This window comes from Octopus sinensis, linkage group LG17 (genome assembly GCF_006345805.1).
Source record: "Octopus sinensis linkage group LG17, ASM634580v1, whole genome shotgun sequence".
Classification (NCBI taxonomy): Eukaryota; Metazoa; Mollusca; class Cephalopoda; order Octopoda; family Octopodidae; genus Octopus; species Octopus sinensis.
Window position 1 is genome coordinate 31,414,202 of NC_043013.1, and position 20,515 is coordinate 31,434,716.

Below are 20,515 nucleotides of genomic sequence, written 5' to 3' on the forward strand. Positions count from 1 at the left end.
TTGTGTTTGTCATTTCACTACACAACTGACCGCAGCTCGATAAGACTTGAGTATGCGCAATATTTTGTTTGGGTTTTGTATTTTCTACTGAAGCTATTGCATCTAATATGTGTGGACTGTCTAATAATCCGCTTGTGCCTGATGTATATGAGCGAAAGTCTTCGGATTTATTATATTTATTGTCATTCACACTTCAGATTTATCATATCTACTGTCAGTCACATTTTATGATGCTTATTTTCGGTTTCACTTCTCATTTTCACGCACTTTGCTTATACTTACTCTTAAAATTTTGATAGAATTTCTTTATTTTTCAATATCTGTAGAAGTTATACTGTCATTTAAGCATCTAAGATATGAATGAAGGCACAGAGTTTTCTATTGGCCATTGGCGATATATAGATGATTTGAAATAACATTGTCCATAATATTTCGTATACCTGTAGGTATAGTTACTTTCTCATTCTCGGATATATTTTATAACTTAAGTTAGTGCTCTAGGTTGACAGCTTAATTTCCAGTGTGCAGCTATAAAACTGTCATGCAGGTATATATTGCTAAAGTGTGTGTACGTGCTTATGTGAGCGTGCTTATATGTATGTGTGTGTTCTTGCGTATACGAATGCGCGTTTGTGTGCATGGTGGTGTGTGGGTTTGCGCGTACGTATGCGTGTATATTTGTTGCGTAAGCAAATACAAATATACAACCACGTATATCTACATATATTTGGCTAAAACCTGGCTGCTAGATAAGGTAATTGATTCTTCCTTTACGGCCTTCATCTACTTAGCAGTTACATCATGTATGGCTCTTCGTTATATGTAACTGGTAGGTCTCCGCCAAAATTGTTAAATCTTTTTTTTTTATCCTCATTAATTTCACTTTGATATTATTAACCAAGTTTATGCTGTTCTTGCTTCCCTGAAATTATTTGTTAGTATGCCTTTACATCATATGTATTCGTGACATTTTTCGAATAATTTCTAACGTTTAATCGTTTTCATAGCATCTGCCTTTTTCCATATGTCTGTCATTATGATTTGTATGCCCGCATCACATCTGTAGTTTAGGGAGTAACTGTTTCTCTTTGTTTTTTTAGTTGTGTAAAATAATCAAAATACACTTTTTGTCATATTTGCAAATGCTATCGGCATATAATTTTCCTTTATATCTACTTCGTTGTAGTCCAACATTAGATATATTACGAAAGTATACGATTTGTAGAAAATTGTCTATTTAAGGTAAATATAACCATCCTGTATATGAAAACGTTTCATTCCAAATGATTTATTCTGAGTGAAATAATTATATTACTTGCATCATTGTTTAGTATTGCTAACAGACTTATTGGCACTGCAAAGATATATATTAAGAATACGTTGAAGAATAGATTTTTCTGCAGCTCCAAAATCCTTGCTATAAATTTTTTATTTTTTTTTATTTTCATGTTCTGTTTCTACTCAGATATGCTACTTAGATCAAAAGTGTGTATTTGTGTGAATTATGCTATCCATTCTACAAAATATGGTACTAGAGGCGTTCAGTAATTTATTGTCTTCAAGTTTGCCTGGGTTCGTTTATCCACATCGCTTCATCAACAGGAACAACAAAGTATTTCTCAAACGTCTCAGTTGGTACTGTTCTGCAACACCCAACGAGTGATTCCATGATTTTCTGTGGGTTTGTACCAGAACACATTCTACAAAAGCTAAATATATATGAATGCCGTGTTGCTTGTAAGTTGCAAGTGATGAAGTGAGAGAGAGACTGAGAGAGACAGAGCATGAGATGCATAAAGTGAGATATAGTGAGAAAGAAAGAAAGAAAAATGAATGAAATGAAGTGAGAAAGAAAGAAAGGAAGACACTTTATTAAGCGGAATTATTTTTATAATTCTCTGTATGACATTTTAATGCGCACTGTCGGCTAATTATTATTGGCCTACTTGAAAAATCAGCTTGTTATTTGGCTATGTTATTCAAAGACAATATTTATACTGCTCTTGTGTGTTTATCAAGTGAAAGGCTTTCTCTTAATCCCCTCTCAGAAAGTTCTTTCTTCGTCTATAGCTTAGGCTATGTCACAACTGCTCAGTAGCTGAGCATTATAAATCTTTAATGGATCCACTCAGTTATTTTGGAAATTATATTCTTTTTTTTATGTTGTTATTCCAAACATGCAGCATTATCGCCGACAAGTAATATACATATATTGACAAGCAACATATGTACCATTTGAGATACCTTTCGTTATTATTGAAATCATCTATTGTTCATGTTTTGCAGTTGTTATCTTTATCCTCGTTTGCAGTGGCGCTCCATTCCTATTTAGATTCAAGAAAAAACCGTTTCGTCCAAGAGTCGAATTGACTGACACGACATTTCATAACTGTACATGCGTTTCTATTTTACAAGGAGCTTATACTACAGTGGGTGTTTGATTCTGAGCTTTCCAGTATTTGTTATGCTGTTTTTACTGCAGTATATTTCAGGTTGTTTACCATTGTTCTTTATTGATATCATGAAATACTGACAGTATCTTTCATGTTAGATATATTTTTTCAAGCATGTTTGCATAGTGCAAATTTTTCTTGCTTTTATATATTTTCATCTGAGACGTTCGACAATGAGAACATTTCTACTGGCGACTAAAGTTTTCTATGAGCAACATATTTTTACGAACTGATATAGTGATATTCATTTTTACATTTTTTTGGGGGGTGGGGCTGAGAATATATACATACATACACACACACATACACACACACACACACACACACACACACACACACACACACACATATATATATATATATATATATATATATATAACGCGAAGGTTTACGAAAATAAACAAAAGACGAAGGCAGGTGGAGTACAAACAAACAAACGTATTAGTATGGCGCTCAAGAATAGACATAGAACAAGTCTTTTACGTTTCGAGCCTACGCTCTTCGACAGAAAGATACACAGAAAAAAACAAGGAGAGAAATAAATGCGTGTAGGAGCGAACGATCTATCATGGCGCCCATATATATATATATATATAATATATATTATATATATGTAGGTCCCGGGTTGATCCGGGGTTAACCACAGTAAGTAAGGTACTCAATACATAGCAGAGTAAAATTAATTTATTATATAGAAGGAGCTTCTACAGGACTAGTACTGTTTCATTCAAGAGAAATCTTCAGGAAGCACTTCCTGAAGATTTCTCTTGAATGAAACAGTACTAGTCCTGTAGAAGCTCCTTCTATATAATAAATATATATATATATATATATATATATATATATATATAATATATATATTATATATATATATATATACATATATACATGTTTAATTTTGAAGGTACGACCGGGAGAAATAGACACCAGAGTAGCCTAATGTCACATAAGCACTTTTAAGTTATTTCAAATAATACCTGCTGTGCTTTGCCTAAGATCTGTATTTTTAACTGTATTCTATTTAGTTATCACAGTCCATTCTTTCCTTCATCGTTTCTATCCATTTGTCATTTCATTTTCTATTTATTCGTTCATCCATTCGTATTAATTTTGTTTCGTCCTTTCTTCGCTTCCTCTCACGATTTATGACGTCAAACTTCTTAATAGTATTTTAAAAATTACTAGAGCTCTCTATCAAATTTTTGTTTTTTATAATATTAAATATTATATAGTATAATTTTTACATTTTTAAACATGGTTTATTAATGAACACGTACTTATAAACTCAACCCTGAAGAGATTGATACTGTATACCACCTTCTTTTTCGCCCGGATTAATATTAATGTATCCATCGAAACATATATATCGGTGATATAAATAATTTAAATATCAGCGGTGGTGCCCCAGCATGGCCGCGGCCTTCGGGCTAAAACATTTTTAAGGATTTAAGGATTTGAACCTCTTGTAAATTTGTTTCCATTTTCCACTTCTCATATATATATATAATATATATATATATATATATATATATATATACGCGAGAAAAAAGCAACAAGAATGGATAGGTTTTTAGTACAATCGTTTCATACAAGGACAGGCTTTATTAAAAGTTGCAAAAATTGCAGCATATAAACGTGTCCCGTATGCATCAGCTAAAATACATGTGAGTTCTCTAGACATCCTAGTGGTTGAGGCTACACTCATGAAGTAATGTAGATAATTAAGTAACATAACATGCTTTTTTCTCGTTTATAATCACCCCACATTACTGTATTGTTAAAACCGTATAGTTTGTTTTGGTGCATCTAAGTTAGGTACCATATTCAAGTAAATTCATTTAAATTAACTTGAATCTTTATTGCTTTTTGTATATATATATATATATATATATATATATAAAGGGAGAATTCACAAAAAATACAAAAGACGAAAACAGGTGGTGTAGGCAACAAACAGATGTATTAGTCCAACGCTCGGGAAGTGAAAAAGTTTTTAAAGTTTCGTGCCTACGCTCTTCCACAGAAAGGAACACAGACGGAAACAAGGAAAGAAAATAAATAATATGTAGTGGCTAGCGATCTAGCATGGCGAACGCCAATCAAAGGGATCACACAGGAGAGCTAGGAGGAAGGGGAAATAATAAAGTAGTGGTGATCCCAAAACGAAGGTGCGCGTGCGTGTGTATAATAGGGCATGTATGTGCGTGTGGAAGAGGGCTGGTGATCTTAACGTGTGCATGTTTGCATGTGTAGGTGTGTGGATGAAGGTGTGGTTCTGGAAAGTGGTCAGTTCTAGTGTGTGCATGGTGGTGTGATGTTATGTAGTGTTGTGGTGTGTGGTGTGGTGATGTAGTGGCGTTGGGATGTAGGAGAGGCAAGAATGTGGAAAGGAAGGGTGGAGTGTGGGTTAGGCTGAGGGCGGGAGTGGGTGTAAGGAATGGGTGGGGTGGAAGTGGATGGATAGGGGAGGAGGGTTACAGGAAGAGGAGACTTGAGTTATTCCGCAAACCGCTCATATATATATATATATATACATTTTCTTATTCTACTATATGTATATGTATGTATATATATATATATAACGGGAAGCTTTATGAAAATAGACAAAAGACGAAGGCAGGTTTACGGAAATAACCAAACACGAAGGCAGGTGGAATACAAACAAACAATTGTATTAGTATGGCGCTCAGGAAATATAAATAAAACATAAAATAGTGTACCAAAGACTATCTATTTCTTATCCTACTATATATGTGTGTTTGTGGTGTTTGAGTGTGTGGTGGGGGGATATATGTGAGTGTATAAACCAATATAGTAGGGGTCGAATTATGTCTATCTTTTTTTCACTGCCGATGAAAAAAAGGCGTCAAGATGCGATAGTGACGTAATAGCGGAGATTACATCTCATTTAAACAACCTGATTCTTTTTACAATTATTATTATATTATTATTATTATTATTATTATTATTATTATTATTATTATTATTATTATTATTATTATTATAATTATTATCATTATTATTATTATTATTATCATTATTATTATTATTATTATTATTATTATTATTATTATTATGAAAGTCTCTCGGACAATTCTTGATTACCCGTTCTTCTTTACTTGAAAGCAGGCAATAACAAATCACCAAGGGTTTCATGTAGTGCCTTCTCCTGTGACTCAAAGAAACATTACTCTCCTTGGAATGCGAGCTGTATCCAACAATGCTGTTTTGCGGATCAGCTGCAGCCTGACAGCAGCCTCCATATTTTTAATATGCTTTACAAAGCTCTTGGGAGCTGCTCCTAATTTTCCAGTTACCACCGGTATCACCATTTCTTTCTTCATTTCCCATAACATTCTATCTCGTCCTGCAGTGGCCGGTATTTGTCACACTTTACTGTTATATTTCACCCTCGAATCACATGCTATTGCAACGTCTATTACTTTCGCTCTCTGTCGAAATTCCATAGTATTCTGTAATGTTCGTTTTCCATTACTCCCTCTGACTTATGTTCATACCATTGTTCGGCTCTCTCGACGATTACTTTACCATACAAAAGCTTGTGGACATATCTGGCCACATTGTTGTGTCTCCTTTGGTATTCCCGTTTTGCGAGCTTACAGCACTCACTAACAATATTAATTATACATTCTCCATTCACAGACAACACTGTGGCGCGGCAGCGCTTTTATCAATGTGATATTTGGAACAGTTTGTTCTGAGGGCTTGTTTTTGTGCGCTTCCCACTAATGCCTCAGTGGGCCATTTTAAGTCTCCTTTCTGCAGCCATTGCCTGGTTCTATTCCAATCAATTTCATCTTTCAGTTCTATATTTAAGTGATGAGAAATTATGTACATTATTTACGTTATTTACATTTGAGGAATATTTGTCCCCATCTGGTTTGTTGTTAACACAACGTTTCGGCTGACACACCTTCCACCCTTGTTCAGGTGTCTTGGGGAAATTTCGAACCTGGCTTCTCATCCCTAATGTATTTTTCGATGTTATCATTATTATTATAATTATTTTTGTTGTTGTTGTTATAGTTCAGGTCACTACTTAGAATCGAACTAGGAATCTTGGTTTTAGTACCTTGCGCTTATAACTAATACGCTATATGGAGTGAATTTTAAGGTTTATAAGTCTAATATTTTCCTAGCCTTCCTTAATACCGGTTTCCATATGCTACTCATATCTGCACTCAGCCTGCTTAGGGGGTTGTTGTGCCCTAGAATATGTGCTGCTTCTTTTAGTTTTCGTATATTCCAGTGGTGTTCTCTGTCTATTATTTAAACTTCATCCCACAGGGATATGTGGTCTCCATTTTCCCATAATAATAGACAGTGGAAACCACTGAAAAATACGAAAGATAAAAGAAGCAGCACATATGCTAGGACACCCACCATATGGTTGGTAAGCAAGCTACTTACCACACAGCCAGTCCTGCTTACTTTATGTTAATATATTGACCATTCGGGAAAACTTTTCAAGGGGGCACCGAACCATATATTATGTAATATTCCGTTATATGAATATCTTTTGATTTGAGTACATGGAAGTAGTCATTATAATTATTTGCATGTTGATTCCCGAGTATATTCACTATCAGAACTCTTTACTCTTTTTACTCTTTTACTTGTTTCAGTCATTCGACTGCGGCTATGCTGGGGCACCGACTTTAGTCGAGCAAATCGACCCAGATTTATTCTTTGTAAGCCTAGTACCTATTCTATTGGTATATTTTGCCGAACCGCTATGTTACGGGGACTTAAACACACTAGCATCGGTTGTCAAGCGATGTTGGGGGGATAAACACTGACACACATACATATACACACACATACATATACACACACATACATACATAGATATATATAAATATATATATGTATATAAATACAGTGGGCTTCTTTCAGCTTCCGTCTACCAAATCTACTCACAAGGCTTTGGTCGGCCCGAGGCTATAATAAAAGACACCTGCCCAAGGTGCCATGCAATGAGAATGAACTCAGAGCCATGTGGCTGGTAAGCAATCTACTTACCACACATCCACTCCTGCGCCTACGTACTCCTTATTTTCTGAAGGTTTGCATTCATGAAAAATTTGCAACAATGTTGGAATATTGCAACACAAAATGACACCGTTGTTAGTTTACGAATTTTAAATTATGATGCATTTGTACAGAATTCCCTCATCGAAAGATTTTGATATAGTAATGAATCAAAATGTTTTTCTCGAAAGCTCTCACAGTAAATGAACCAATATATTTTGATAAATTCATATTTCAAATCATTTCCATATTTCTCGTTGCTTTTTTATATATTTGCTCGTGGAATACTTACTTGATACACATTTATAAAAACGTCTGTTTAGCATTGTATTCTTACTGAAATTTATATAAGAGACTTAGACTGAAATTTCGAAAAAAATATTTTCTGTATGATTGAGGAGACAGAAAATAGGATATGAATAATTAACGTCGTATTGCGCATGAACTTAGATCAACGTGCTAGGAAATGCATCAATGTAGGATCCTGAAGCTGACAGATTTTCCTTCAACCCCATTACCACCTTATATATGCATATTTTTGATAATGTAATTCGGGACCAATTAGTCTGAAGAATGAGTTAATAGAGAATGGTCGAATTTTCATCGCATTATGGTTACGAATATGCTTGATTACACAACTTAACTGCAAGATTTTCCTTATATAACCAATTCTGGGAAAGGTAAAACTATTAAAGAGCAAAGGGAACGTCATTTTCATCATTTCTCTATATAAATTCCATGTGACACAAATTAAAATACTGTCAAATGTAAGACAACTTCCAAACACAACAAAAGATAAGAAGAGGAATATGTATCTGAGAACTATCGATGAGAAAAAAACATGAGTTGAAAAGTTGATTTAAAATGTCAGCTGAATAATGACGATTAGAAATATTTAGTCTAGAGCCGAAAATGTGCGAGTTGTAATCTGGCATATAAAGGAAGTGTTATGACATTTTAAATTTGATTAGGAACAACAAACATTTCGAAAGAAATTAATCGAATATTAACTATTTAACGTTTCATGAATTATTACATCATTTTGCTGCGAGGTTTCACATTGTTCATGTCAATGAGCAACACGTATGTAGTACTGGGAATATGTTGAGTGGCAACGCACTAATATTTTTGACAATTTCCGTAAAGATTCATTCGCATAATTGAAGTGAAATGCTAATAAGAGCGAAATAAAATAATTTTGTTTGTTACATCGAGGCAAAGTTATGAGTTCCATGAAATATATATATATCATTATATATATTACGTTTTTCTTACAGCGTTAAGAGTTTTTTACTCTTATTTCTAGCAATATAGAGGCTTCTGCACTCTCAGTCGCAATTGAAGGTGCTTATGGGATAGGCGAAACTACTTTAGTCTAATGAATCCTAATTACTTACCTCCAGTACAAATAAAAGGAAGAAAATATCATTGTTAACTACCTGTTGTTTTCTTGTAGCAAATAGGTATGTCAAATATTTGCTGTGTTATCTTGTTGAGGGACTGTCTATGGCAATTGAAATTGACTTATATTTATTTTTATTTTCTTTTGTATGTTAAATAAATTTATACTTGCGTGCAATGAATAATTATATTTTGTTCTATTTTATTTCAGAAAACTAACATAAAATGAAAATGATAAATTGATGGATTTTGAATAAGAGAGAATACACAATGAATTGGTATGAGTCAACAGCGCCTAATCTATTCGTGAACAGCAGTGAGGAGACAGTATGGATGATTATGTATCACAACGACAGCAGCGGAAACTCGTTTGGCAATACGACGAATATAGAAAATAATTTTGCAGAAAGATTACTAAAGATAATTGTTCCAATTGTGTTCGGAGTAATCGTCACAGTTGGTTTCATCGGTAACCTTTTGGTTATCATCGTCATTATTTCAAACAAAAGAATGGTGAATACCACAAATATCCTCATATTTAGTCTAGCCTTGGCTGATTTATGTTTTATCGTCTTTTGTGTGCCATTTACAGCAGCTAAATATGTAATACCTCGGTGGCCGTTTGGCAGAGTTTGGTGTAAAATAATGCAGTATTTGACATATGTGTGCGCTTACGCTAGTGTCTATACACTCGTGCTGATGTCATTCGACCGGTATCTAGCGGTGGTACACCCTATCAGGTCGATGACTATACGGACAGAAAAGAACTGTTTAATAATGGTAATAATTGTTTGGGTGATCATCTTGGCAGCAAATGCACCACTGTTAATCCAATTTGACCTTCTGGTCTACGTATATCACGGAGAACAACGTCAGTCATGCGTGAACACTGCTGCTTCCGAAGATCCAATGTTGAACATTATATTCTATGTTGCATTTTTTGTTGCAGGTTACGTCATCCCATTAACATTAGTATGCATTCTATATGGTTTCATGCTTAGGCGCCTTCTCTTTGGAATAACCCCGCGCAATCAGTCAGCAGAAAGTATAAGATCAAAAAAGAGGGTCACACGTATGATAGTTATAGTTGTGATTCTCTTTGCTATTTGCTGGTTGCCAATCCAAATTATATTCATGCTTCACAGTGCTGGAGTTTATGCCGCGAATGCCACAAACTTCTGGATTCATCTTATAGCCAACTGCTTCGCATACGCCAATAGTTGTATGAATCCAATACTTTATGCCTTCTTATCCGATAATTTTAGGAAAAGTTTTCGAAAGCTTCTATGTTGCTCCTCTCCAGCGCTCAGTACGTACGACTATGAACGAACGCAAATACGGGGAAGTATGTCAACAAGAAAATCCGAAGCTGTATAAAAAAAGCAGAATTTACTGTAAAACATTACTCACTAACTGCGGTATAGTGAACTAGATGAGTAAATGATGATATAATTAGAGCTTTTTAGAAGCTAGTTCTAAATATACTTCTGCTAGCAGAAGAACGAATGTGTTTATATGTATGAATATAAGTGCAGTGTGTATATATGAGTGTGCATGGCATGTCCGATTTGTAACAATATTCTCTATAATCTAGCTAGAAGACATGAAAATGACAAACAAATGGGACGGTGATGGCTGGTTATTATTCTTTAAGAGGAAGAGTTTTGACAGGTGCTTTGACATTATGGTTAGCTATATCATCGGACACTCCGGCTTAGCTGACCAAAATTTTAAAGTCCCTCTCAATAATATTATTGCTAACTATAATAAATTTCTACTCCAGAAAATCATGGAGAAACACTCCAGATTAATGTGAAATTGTTTTTATTACAAATCACCATAGACTTTAAAATATTCATCTCAGTTTATATTGATTTCATGATTCTGTATTATATGAAATTACTTGTGTGTCATTTTAATATTATTGTACTTACATAATTACAAACTACATACAAACAAATTCGTATAAATTGTATCATATGATTACATTTAAATATTTAGATATGTATATTGATGTGACATTTTTGAAACATAAGATAAGATTAAGTATGTACATATATCCTTACATATGTATGTAGGTATGTATTATGTATGCAAAATATGTATATGTGTATATGTATGTGGGGGGGGCAGGGGCTTGTGGGGGAGATGCGTGTGTGTCTATACAGGTATGTGCGTAGAAGTTCGTACGTATGCACATATGCATATACCGGTTTTGATTACCAGGTATATCTTTGTGCGATACTTATTAAACGTATATATAAAAATTCGGTGGTTCTCGCCCGCGCTACATTTTCTTGTTGACGAAAAATCTCACCGACCGATAAGGATATTCGTCAGTTTAAAAACATACCCATATATATGTTTGTATGTATATTTATATATATATGAATATACAGTTATTTCCTAATATATATATATATATATATAATAATTATATATGTTCATATATTTATATATCTATATATGCCTCTGTGTGTATGTGTGTCATGATTATTTACATTATGTAGGCATTTATATATTTGCAGTATGGAGATAGAGCCGCGTTTATGTTATTATGGTATCACTTGAATGTGATACCATAATATATATATATATATATATATATATATGTGCGTGTGTGTGTGTTGGCCAATGAAAGAATTGTATCCCTGTTTTACAAGTATACATACATATATATATATATATATGCACATTCTTCTGTATCTCTGCATATATTTGCCTATACATACATACGTACGGTTACTCATATATGTGGGTGAATGTGCTCATAAACGTTATCATCGCAAATAATTTAATCATCTTCTGGCCCAGGCAGGTAAATGCCTGTTCTGGATAATCAAGTCTTCTGTACAATATTCGTGAGTTGTCTGCATCAAACGGTCTATCAACATTTAAATTCATACGATGAATATCACATCTGCCATTGTTATGAATATTTCGTTCCATTTCTAGGTGCATACACTCTTTGCACTTATCGATTTATGTTATGTTTTTTTTATGTTGATGAAATAATACAGCTATTTGGGCATTAGTTAATTTTTACGGCTCGTAGTAATAATTATTGTTTACGGATTTTCGCTTTAGTGCATATGTTGCACAATTTATTTTAACTTTCCGGTTTCCGTTTCCTACCAGTGTTGCATATTTTAGGTAAACTTCTCTTTTATTTCTTATTCATCAGTATCAATACTGAACGAGTTAAATGAGATATGTTGAAGTTAGATTCTAAAGAAAGTCGGTAGGATATATTTAACGTCATACTGAATTAGGCAATTTTAGATTATGTTAATCTAAAATCTATCGTTATAGGCAATGTAATATTTTCATACATAAATATTTAAATGAAAAATAAATATTGAAAATAGAATTAGAGATTTATAGCTGCGTTGATTTTTGCTGTTCATGATTATATATATTCATGTTTATATGTATTTCATGAATTCATTTAAAATTTACAATGAAACTTAGTATAAATTAAAGAGTTGACAGACGCTTGGTTAACGTTTGTGTATAAGAACTAATATTTGCATATATAAAAATTTTGTTATTTCCTAATATATACAAATACATAACACATATGTATCTATATCTATCTACTCATCTATATATATATGTATATATATATGAATATATATATATATATATATATATATATATATATATATATAATATATATATATATATATGTATATATATATTCATATATATGTATGTGTGTGTGTATATATATATAAATATATATATGTATATATATATATATTTATGTATGTATATATATATATATATATATATATATATATCTATATATATATATATATATATATATATATATATATATATATATATCTGAAGTGTTGTATAGTCACCTTTCCCTTAAGCCAAATCACTTTGTAAGAAAATATTAAAGAATTCCAGCGAAATTATATTTCTTGACAACTTTGAGTTTATCTTTCTCTTTTAAAACGTGTAAATTTGTAAGATGGGATGTTCGATTACTTTTCTATTTCCGCGCTGTAGTAAATCATATTATTTATTGCTATTTGTATAATATTGTTACTCTTGAACTGTTTTAAACTTAGAAAGTCAGATAAATCCTGACCTCTAGTACGTGTCACTGTCTTTATGCGTTAATAGCAGATAGAAGATATATTGTGACTGTTTGTGTTTGACTTTCCTGTTGAGACACTTTTTAATTGGGTAACATGCTTAGGGGTTCTCATGTTATTTCTTTGGGAATGAAACAAATTTCGTTTAAATAATGTACACGACTTAAAACAAAACCAATAGAAACGCGGCAGAAACGATGCGTGGTAATAATATATGAGTTTACAAATCTATTTTATTTTTCGATAAAGTATAATAATGTGGAAATACGAAATTATATAATTATATATAAATAAATGTATATTATTAATAATAATAATAATAATAATAATAATAATAATAATAATAATAATAATAATAATAATAATAATAGGGTAGTCATGATGGGTATACTGGGCTTCGTATATTTTACCCTAGTGTCACTTTGATGATATGCACTGCTCTCTCACTCCATAACAATAATAATAATAATAATGACTGACATAGCGATGTATACAGTGAGTTTCCTTGCCCTAGGTGTTCGGAAAACTCTCGACAAGAAATGGAAACAAAATTGAAAGAAGATAATAATAATAATGATAATAAAAATAATAATAATAATAATAATAATAATAATAATAATAATAATAATAATAATAATAATAATAATAATAATAATAACAAAAACAACAACAACAAAAGCAACTATTTCTAATCTAGGCAAAAAAACTAGAATTTAGTGAAAAGAGGCAGGCCATTATATCGATCCCGGTATTTGACCGATACTTTTATATCGACAAAAAAAATGGTAAAATAAAATATCTGTCAAGTACTGAGGACGTTGTAATCGACTTACTCATTTCGTTAAATTCTGTGCGATGTGTCCTGAGTTGGTAGAATGCAGAAATACTTCAAAGCATTTCTTCCGTTGTATTGTGTTAGTTAACAATTTTTCTGAGGTCAACTTTTCCTTGAGACTTTTCGTTGTCAATAAGATAAAGGATTTGTCAAGACATGGAATTGATAGTATCAACGAAATCTCCGATGTGAGATTCCAGGCTCTGCACCTATTTCAGAATGGATTATCGGCTTTTCTTCTTGCTTTAAATTGTGAGTTGAAATGCTGCAAAGATCGACTTTGTCTTCATTATTGTTGGTGATCAAAAAATAAGTATCAGTCGGGAAACTAGTATAATTATTATCATTATCATTCTTTTTATTGTTGTTGTTGTTGTTATTATTATTATTATTATTATTATTATTATTATTATTATTATTATTATTATTATTATTATTATTAATCATAATAAGGATTTTAAAATTGTTATAACTGAGAATCGAGTTCACTCGAGGAAGGTATATGGATGATGAGCATAAATTGACTGGTAGCAAATTAGTCAACGCTTCAAACATGAAAATCTTTGTTAATTCAAGAAATGAATCGACTGAGAGTAATAATTTCGCAACTGAAATCAATTTTCTGATACACTATGAATTCCTGCAAAATTAATGGAGAATATCCATATTATATAATTTTATTTACTTGACACCTGTTTCAAATAATTTTTATAACATATAATTTTTTTCTAAATATTAAAAGGAACTGAATACTCTATCAATATATATTTTACTGTTGAATTTAACACAGCGATCATCTTTCGACTTTAAATGAAATATTCATCAAACATTTAAAACTGGTTATTTCATATCACTCTTAGGGCCAATTACCGGTTTCTGAGACCTGTTTATTTTTTCCTGGATTGGATGCCGGCCCATCACAGGAGTATACACTTTCACCAGGTGAGTGGACTAGGACAACAGCAAATGAAGTGTTTTACTCAAACCATAACGCATCGCCCGGTCCAGGAATCGAAAGCACAATCATAGATTCGTGAGTCCAGCTCCACAATCACTAAGCCATGCTCCACCATCTCGTTCGTCTAATCACCGAAGTTAAGCAACGTCGAGCCTAGTCACTTCTGAGATGGATTACCGGAAACCTAGATGCTCTAAGCAAAATTTTAAAGGTACATGGCTTATATTGTAGACTTCAGTTTATTGCTAAAGCGAGGAAGAAAACATTCAATTAAAAGTAATGAGCACGAGAATGACTATTTCTAATAGCAGTAAATTGATAGAGGGTACGACGTTGATGTCTTGCACAGAAAAGACAAAATATTTCCATTCCTATTAATAACAACCAAACTTAGTGCTTCAGACATGAATAAACCACAGACACTCATAAAGCATGTGATTATGAGCACCTAAAACGACAATTCAGAAATTATGTTTAGAAAATTCAGTCATGATGAGAAGGTCAGTACGATGATGAAGATGAAGATAACGATGATGATCGTCTTCATTATACGAAAAATATTAAAATATTAATAATACTACTGCTATTGCTACTACTACTACTACTACTACTACTACTACTACTACTACTACTACTACTACTACTACCACTACTACTACAACTAGTAATAATGATGATAATAATAATAATACTAATATTAATAATAATAATAATAATAATAATAATAATAATAATATTAATAATAATATTAATAATAATAATAATAATTATTATTATTATTATTATCATTATTATTATTTTTATTTTTATTATTATTATTATTATTATTATTAACATTATTATCATTATTTCTACACTAGGCACAAGGCCCTGAAAATTTGCGGGGGAAGGGCGCGTAACTGGTAATTATTTCATCGACCCGAAAGGATGAAAGGCAAAGTCTACCTCGGCGGAATTTGAACTCAGAGCGTAGCAGTAATGATGTTGATGATGATGATGTTGAAGCTGGTAGTGGTGGTGGTAGTGGTGATGATGATGATGATGATGATGATGATGACAAAACTATTATACTACTAAAAATGATTCTACGTTACTTGTATTCAAGATCCATATCTTTAAACAAAGGTTTTGTACAAAAAAATTATAATAATCATTCATACGAGTGTAGTTCAACAACCTCATAGAAAACATTAACACATTCAATATTGAAGATCATTGTTAAATAGAGCTGTCGGCTCGAGGTTGTAGCAGAATACACTTGTCCGCCCACATGCCATTCAGTGGGACTAAACCCGGAACCATGTGGTTGGGAAGCAACTGGTTACCTCACAGCCACACACTCGCACATGTGAACGTGATGATGCTCACTGTTAAAACTAGACTCAAAATTCACCACATCATCTCGAGAATTCCCATGTGTTCTTTGATAAAATGCTAGTTTGCTTTAATTAGGTGTTTGTGTTAACAATACTTTGCAGTATCTTATATCCTACCCTTCATTTCAAATCTACACATCATGCGCTTCAGATAACATGTTTGCTGTTTAATTTTGATTAGAAAGATGTCTTACGACAGTGATTTGCATGGCGGTCCAAGATTCAATTAATTTTCCGTGGCTCATATCGCCTAGGTTTCATTGAGGATGGAAATTGCTCCTCTAGGACGTATTTAATGTTGTTTTTTTTGTAATTTTTGAATTTCGGCGACGGCCTTGCACACACTCTCTCCTCCATACCGTGTCACCTCGCAAGACATTAGGTTATGACTATTAGGAGCGTTATCTTGGGATCTTTCATTCTCATTTCATCGGCTCCGGGTGTTAAGTAACTGCTGCAGTGGTGCTCTGGAAGGAGCGGTTAACATATCTAATGTTGTTGCTGCGTCGACACATTCTGTCCGTTTGCAGATCGTCAGAGAATAAATACTAACGTTACAGTTACGTCTGCACCGAGAGAAGCTTCTTATTCTGTTATTCTGCCCTGCAGCATAATTGAATTTTCTACTTAAGTGTTTTGAGCGATAGATAATAGAAAATGTTAAGTTCAAAGGTTTAAACCTGAATCCGCCAGAAATCTGCGTGTGGCAACTTTCTTCACTGCCAGACGCACCAACAGTCGTAGCAGCGATAACAAGACGAACACAACAAACACTGTCGACCAGAACAAAACGACGAAAACGGCAACAACTACAGCGGCAACAATTAAAAAAGAAAAACAACGCAACGATACTATTGTTAATTTTTTTTCTACTGTAGGCACAAGGCCTAAAATTATAGGGCAGGCGTCTTGTCGATTACATCTATTCCAATCGCATGCGGTACGTCTTTTATAAATTGTTGTATTTGCATTAAAATCGATCGACAGTATTTCGTATAGAACATCTGCAATATAACTTGCAAGTTTTATATTTGCAACTAATATACGAAGTCACGAATCGTATAAAAATATTATAACACGACAGGTAACTGGTAATTAGTACAACAAAACAACAGAAAACATCAGAAAATCTGTTTTCCGTCTATGAATTTTAATACGGTACAATATACTATAGAATGAAATAATGGCTTATTTTAAGGAGAAAACTTCGAAAGTAAGAGTCAATAAAAATGGCAATATGGGCAATGAAGGCAATGAAAGATCGGAAGTAGAAAGACACACTCAATGCGAAAACAAACGGAGTTGTTTTCAAATACATAAAGCATTTTTTGCAAATCAGGTGCCTAAGTGTAAGAAACATAGCTGTTGATGATGGTTTTTGATTGCTGAACAGTATCTAAATTTGTCAGACGAAACTACGAAAATCATTATAAGTTGGATTAGAATAAAGTTAGTACCTGAAAATGAAAAATTACACTTATATCAAAGGCTATGTGGGAATGATAAAACCATAAATAAATACCAACAACATCCAGGTATTCCCATTATATGTAAGTGCTGCAGAACTGTGTTCTATAGAGCAGGAAATAAATTCTAAAACAGCTACTGAGTAATAATAATACAAATAATAACAATAATAATAATCATAATAATAACAACAACAACAATGATAATTATTTTTATTATCATTATTATCATTGTTATTTGTACCATTATTATAATCATTATTAACTTTATGCTATCTTGTATTATTATTATTATTACTATTATTATTATTATTATTATTATTATTATTATTATTATTATTATTATTATTATTAATATCATTATCATCATCATCATCATTAATAATAGTGATAATAACAATAATAATAATATTAATTATAATAATAAGTATAATAATAGGAACAGCAACAACAACAACAGCAATATTAATTATAATAATAATAATAATAACAACAACAACAACAACAATAATAATAATAATGATAGCAACAACAATAATAATAATATACCCTTATCAGTACCAGCCCATGTCTCTAATGGAATTTGATCTTAATTAACTGGAAGTTTTATCATGTACATTGTTTTGTCTTGGTATAAAATATGGGCTGCAGCAAATGTTCTGCTAAATACCACAGATATGCTTTCAGTTGGTAGCGCTTAACCAGTTGAGCATCTCCCTTAGTGGCTGACAATATGTGCATCTTTGATGACGAGCAGAAGTAGTGTGGGAACATCATAGCCTTGTGTTGAGAGGAATTCTTTGTGGCTTGAATAATTCACCACCGGAAACATGGCTGTTTTGTTCATCAACCTTATGCAGGAATCTTTTGAGCTGGATGGGCTACTGCACCTGATTAAAATTCTAACTGGGGCCAAGTTCCAAGGTCATGCGCTGTTTATCATGATAAGCGATTACTATGTCACGCACATATTGTTGTAATGCTTGTGCCTAGTATACCTTTATCCGAAGGGTAGTCATGATGGTATATAGGGCTTCATATATTTGTATTACAGTGTCATTTTGAAGGCATGCGCTGCTCCTTCACTCAATAATAATAATAATAATAATAATAATAATAATAATAATAATAATAATAATAATAATAATGAAGTGTATCATAATAATAATAATAGCAACTGATTCAGTAAATGCGCAATAAATTTTATTTTTATGACAAATCAAAATGATTTTGAGCGTGCATCAGATAATATCACTTAAAGAAATAGCAGATTGATGTATAATTCATGAAGTTCGGCAAGCACTAAAACCTAATTATTTAACATTTATTGAGTCAACAGGATCAGTTCTGATGAAATATCACATAGCAATTTTCACTTAAGTCTCTAAAATTAATTATGGATTCTATTGATGTGTTGAATAGGGAAACGGTAGTGAGAAAATATATTTGTAATATTTGTATAATGTTCTTTTCCTTTATAACAAATATGGTCCATCAAGCTAAACGTTCAAAAGTTGAAGCATTATCCAAGCCTCAATGCACCAACAATTAAAAAGCAAAGCAAAACGTGAATATAACAAAAACAACCACCTAAAAACAAAGAACTATGCTCAAGAAAAAGTTCTCAAATATTGCTCAAGAATAATATCAACAATAACAGCAACAACAACAACAACCAAAGCAACAACAACAACAATAATAGTAATAATAATTTCTTTAACGACCAAAATGTGTCATTCGCAAAGGACAAAAACTGCGTGATGCTAGACAACAGACAACTTTATAAAATCCAAATGTTATACAGGGGCGTGAAAGTGTGTATAAATTTATTATTTAAAATATGTGAATGACAAATACAGACACTCGCATGCGCACGCACTACCAAACACATAGATGAATAGATAGATAGTGTAATCACTTCAAAATCCTTGCTAGCTCTCGACATGTTTCAATTGAAGGCATAACACTGGGTGCTCCAGCTCGTTGTACAGATCTATCTTAAACTCACCTTTTATTTTGATTGCGACCTTTGTCTTCAAATATCCAATATTTTGGGGGGTTAAGGCGGCGAGTTGGCAGAATCAGTACCACGCCTGAGAAAATGCTTAGTGGCATTTCGTCCGTCTTTACGTACTGCGTTCGACTTCCGCTGAGGTTGACTTCGCCTGCTATCTTTCGAGGTCGAGAAGATTAAGTACCAGTTAAATTCTAGAGTCAATGTAATCGACTTAATCCTTCTCGAATTCGCTGTGCCAAAATTTGAAACCATTCTGTTTTGGTTTTAGATTTTTAGCATGTGTGCCGCACAGAAATTTGATCTATCGCCTTGTCAGTACCTAGGACGTAAAAACCCACTGTGTGCTCTTGGAAGCAATTGACTAATGATTGACAGCTAGCCATTTCATATATCACACCGGTCTTAGTTCAATGATTGCTTGAAAGATACACTGATAATACATGCCTTTGTATTACACCACTTGTCCTATTGACTTTTCTAGGAGGAAACACTTAGAAAAGGAAGCAAAATATTTTCTGACGTATATGTACAAACCTCTGTAATTTTTCTTTGTAATGACTCTTGATTATTCGTTACAAATTAGGTTTAACGAGTAACATTGGAATAAGACATCACACTCGATGTCATACTTGTAGTTGGCCGCAATTAGAGAAATTGTTCATATTTCTGCGAGGTGCAGACATTTCTATGTACTTATACACTTATTAGCAGTACTTATTCCGCTTATTTTATTTACAAAATTTAAGGTATTGCTCATAAAGCTTTGGAAACCATGTCCGAAATTCTTGGGGACCAGAAGATAGAGATGACATGTTAGTTCTCAGGTATAATAAGCGTTGCATTTTATA

General features: G+C 32.7%; 1 protein-coding gene across 5 annotated transcripts in view; it reads left to right on the top strand.

Moving 5' to 3' along the window:
• The window catches only part of LOC115220891 (allatostatin-A receptor), a 356,256-nt gene extending 345,545 nt beyond the window's left edge, over positions 1-10,711 (top strand). For all 5 annotated transcript variants that reach the window (XM_036510477.1, XM_029791086.2, XM_029791085.2 and 2 more), the window contains one exon: positions 9,118-10,711. In XM_036510477.1, the coding sequence (XP_036366370.1) occupies positions 9,177-10,283 (1,107 nt within the window). In that variant the 5' untranslated portion in view covers positions 9,118-9,176 and the 3' untranslated portion in view covers positions 10,284-10,711. The remainder of the gene's footprint in view (positions 1-9,117) is intronic.
• The last annotated feature ends 9,804 nt before the right edge of the window (positions 10,712-20,515 follow it).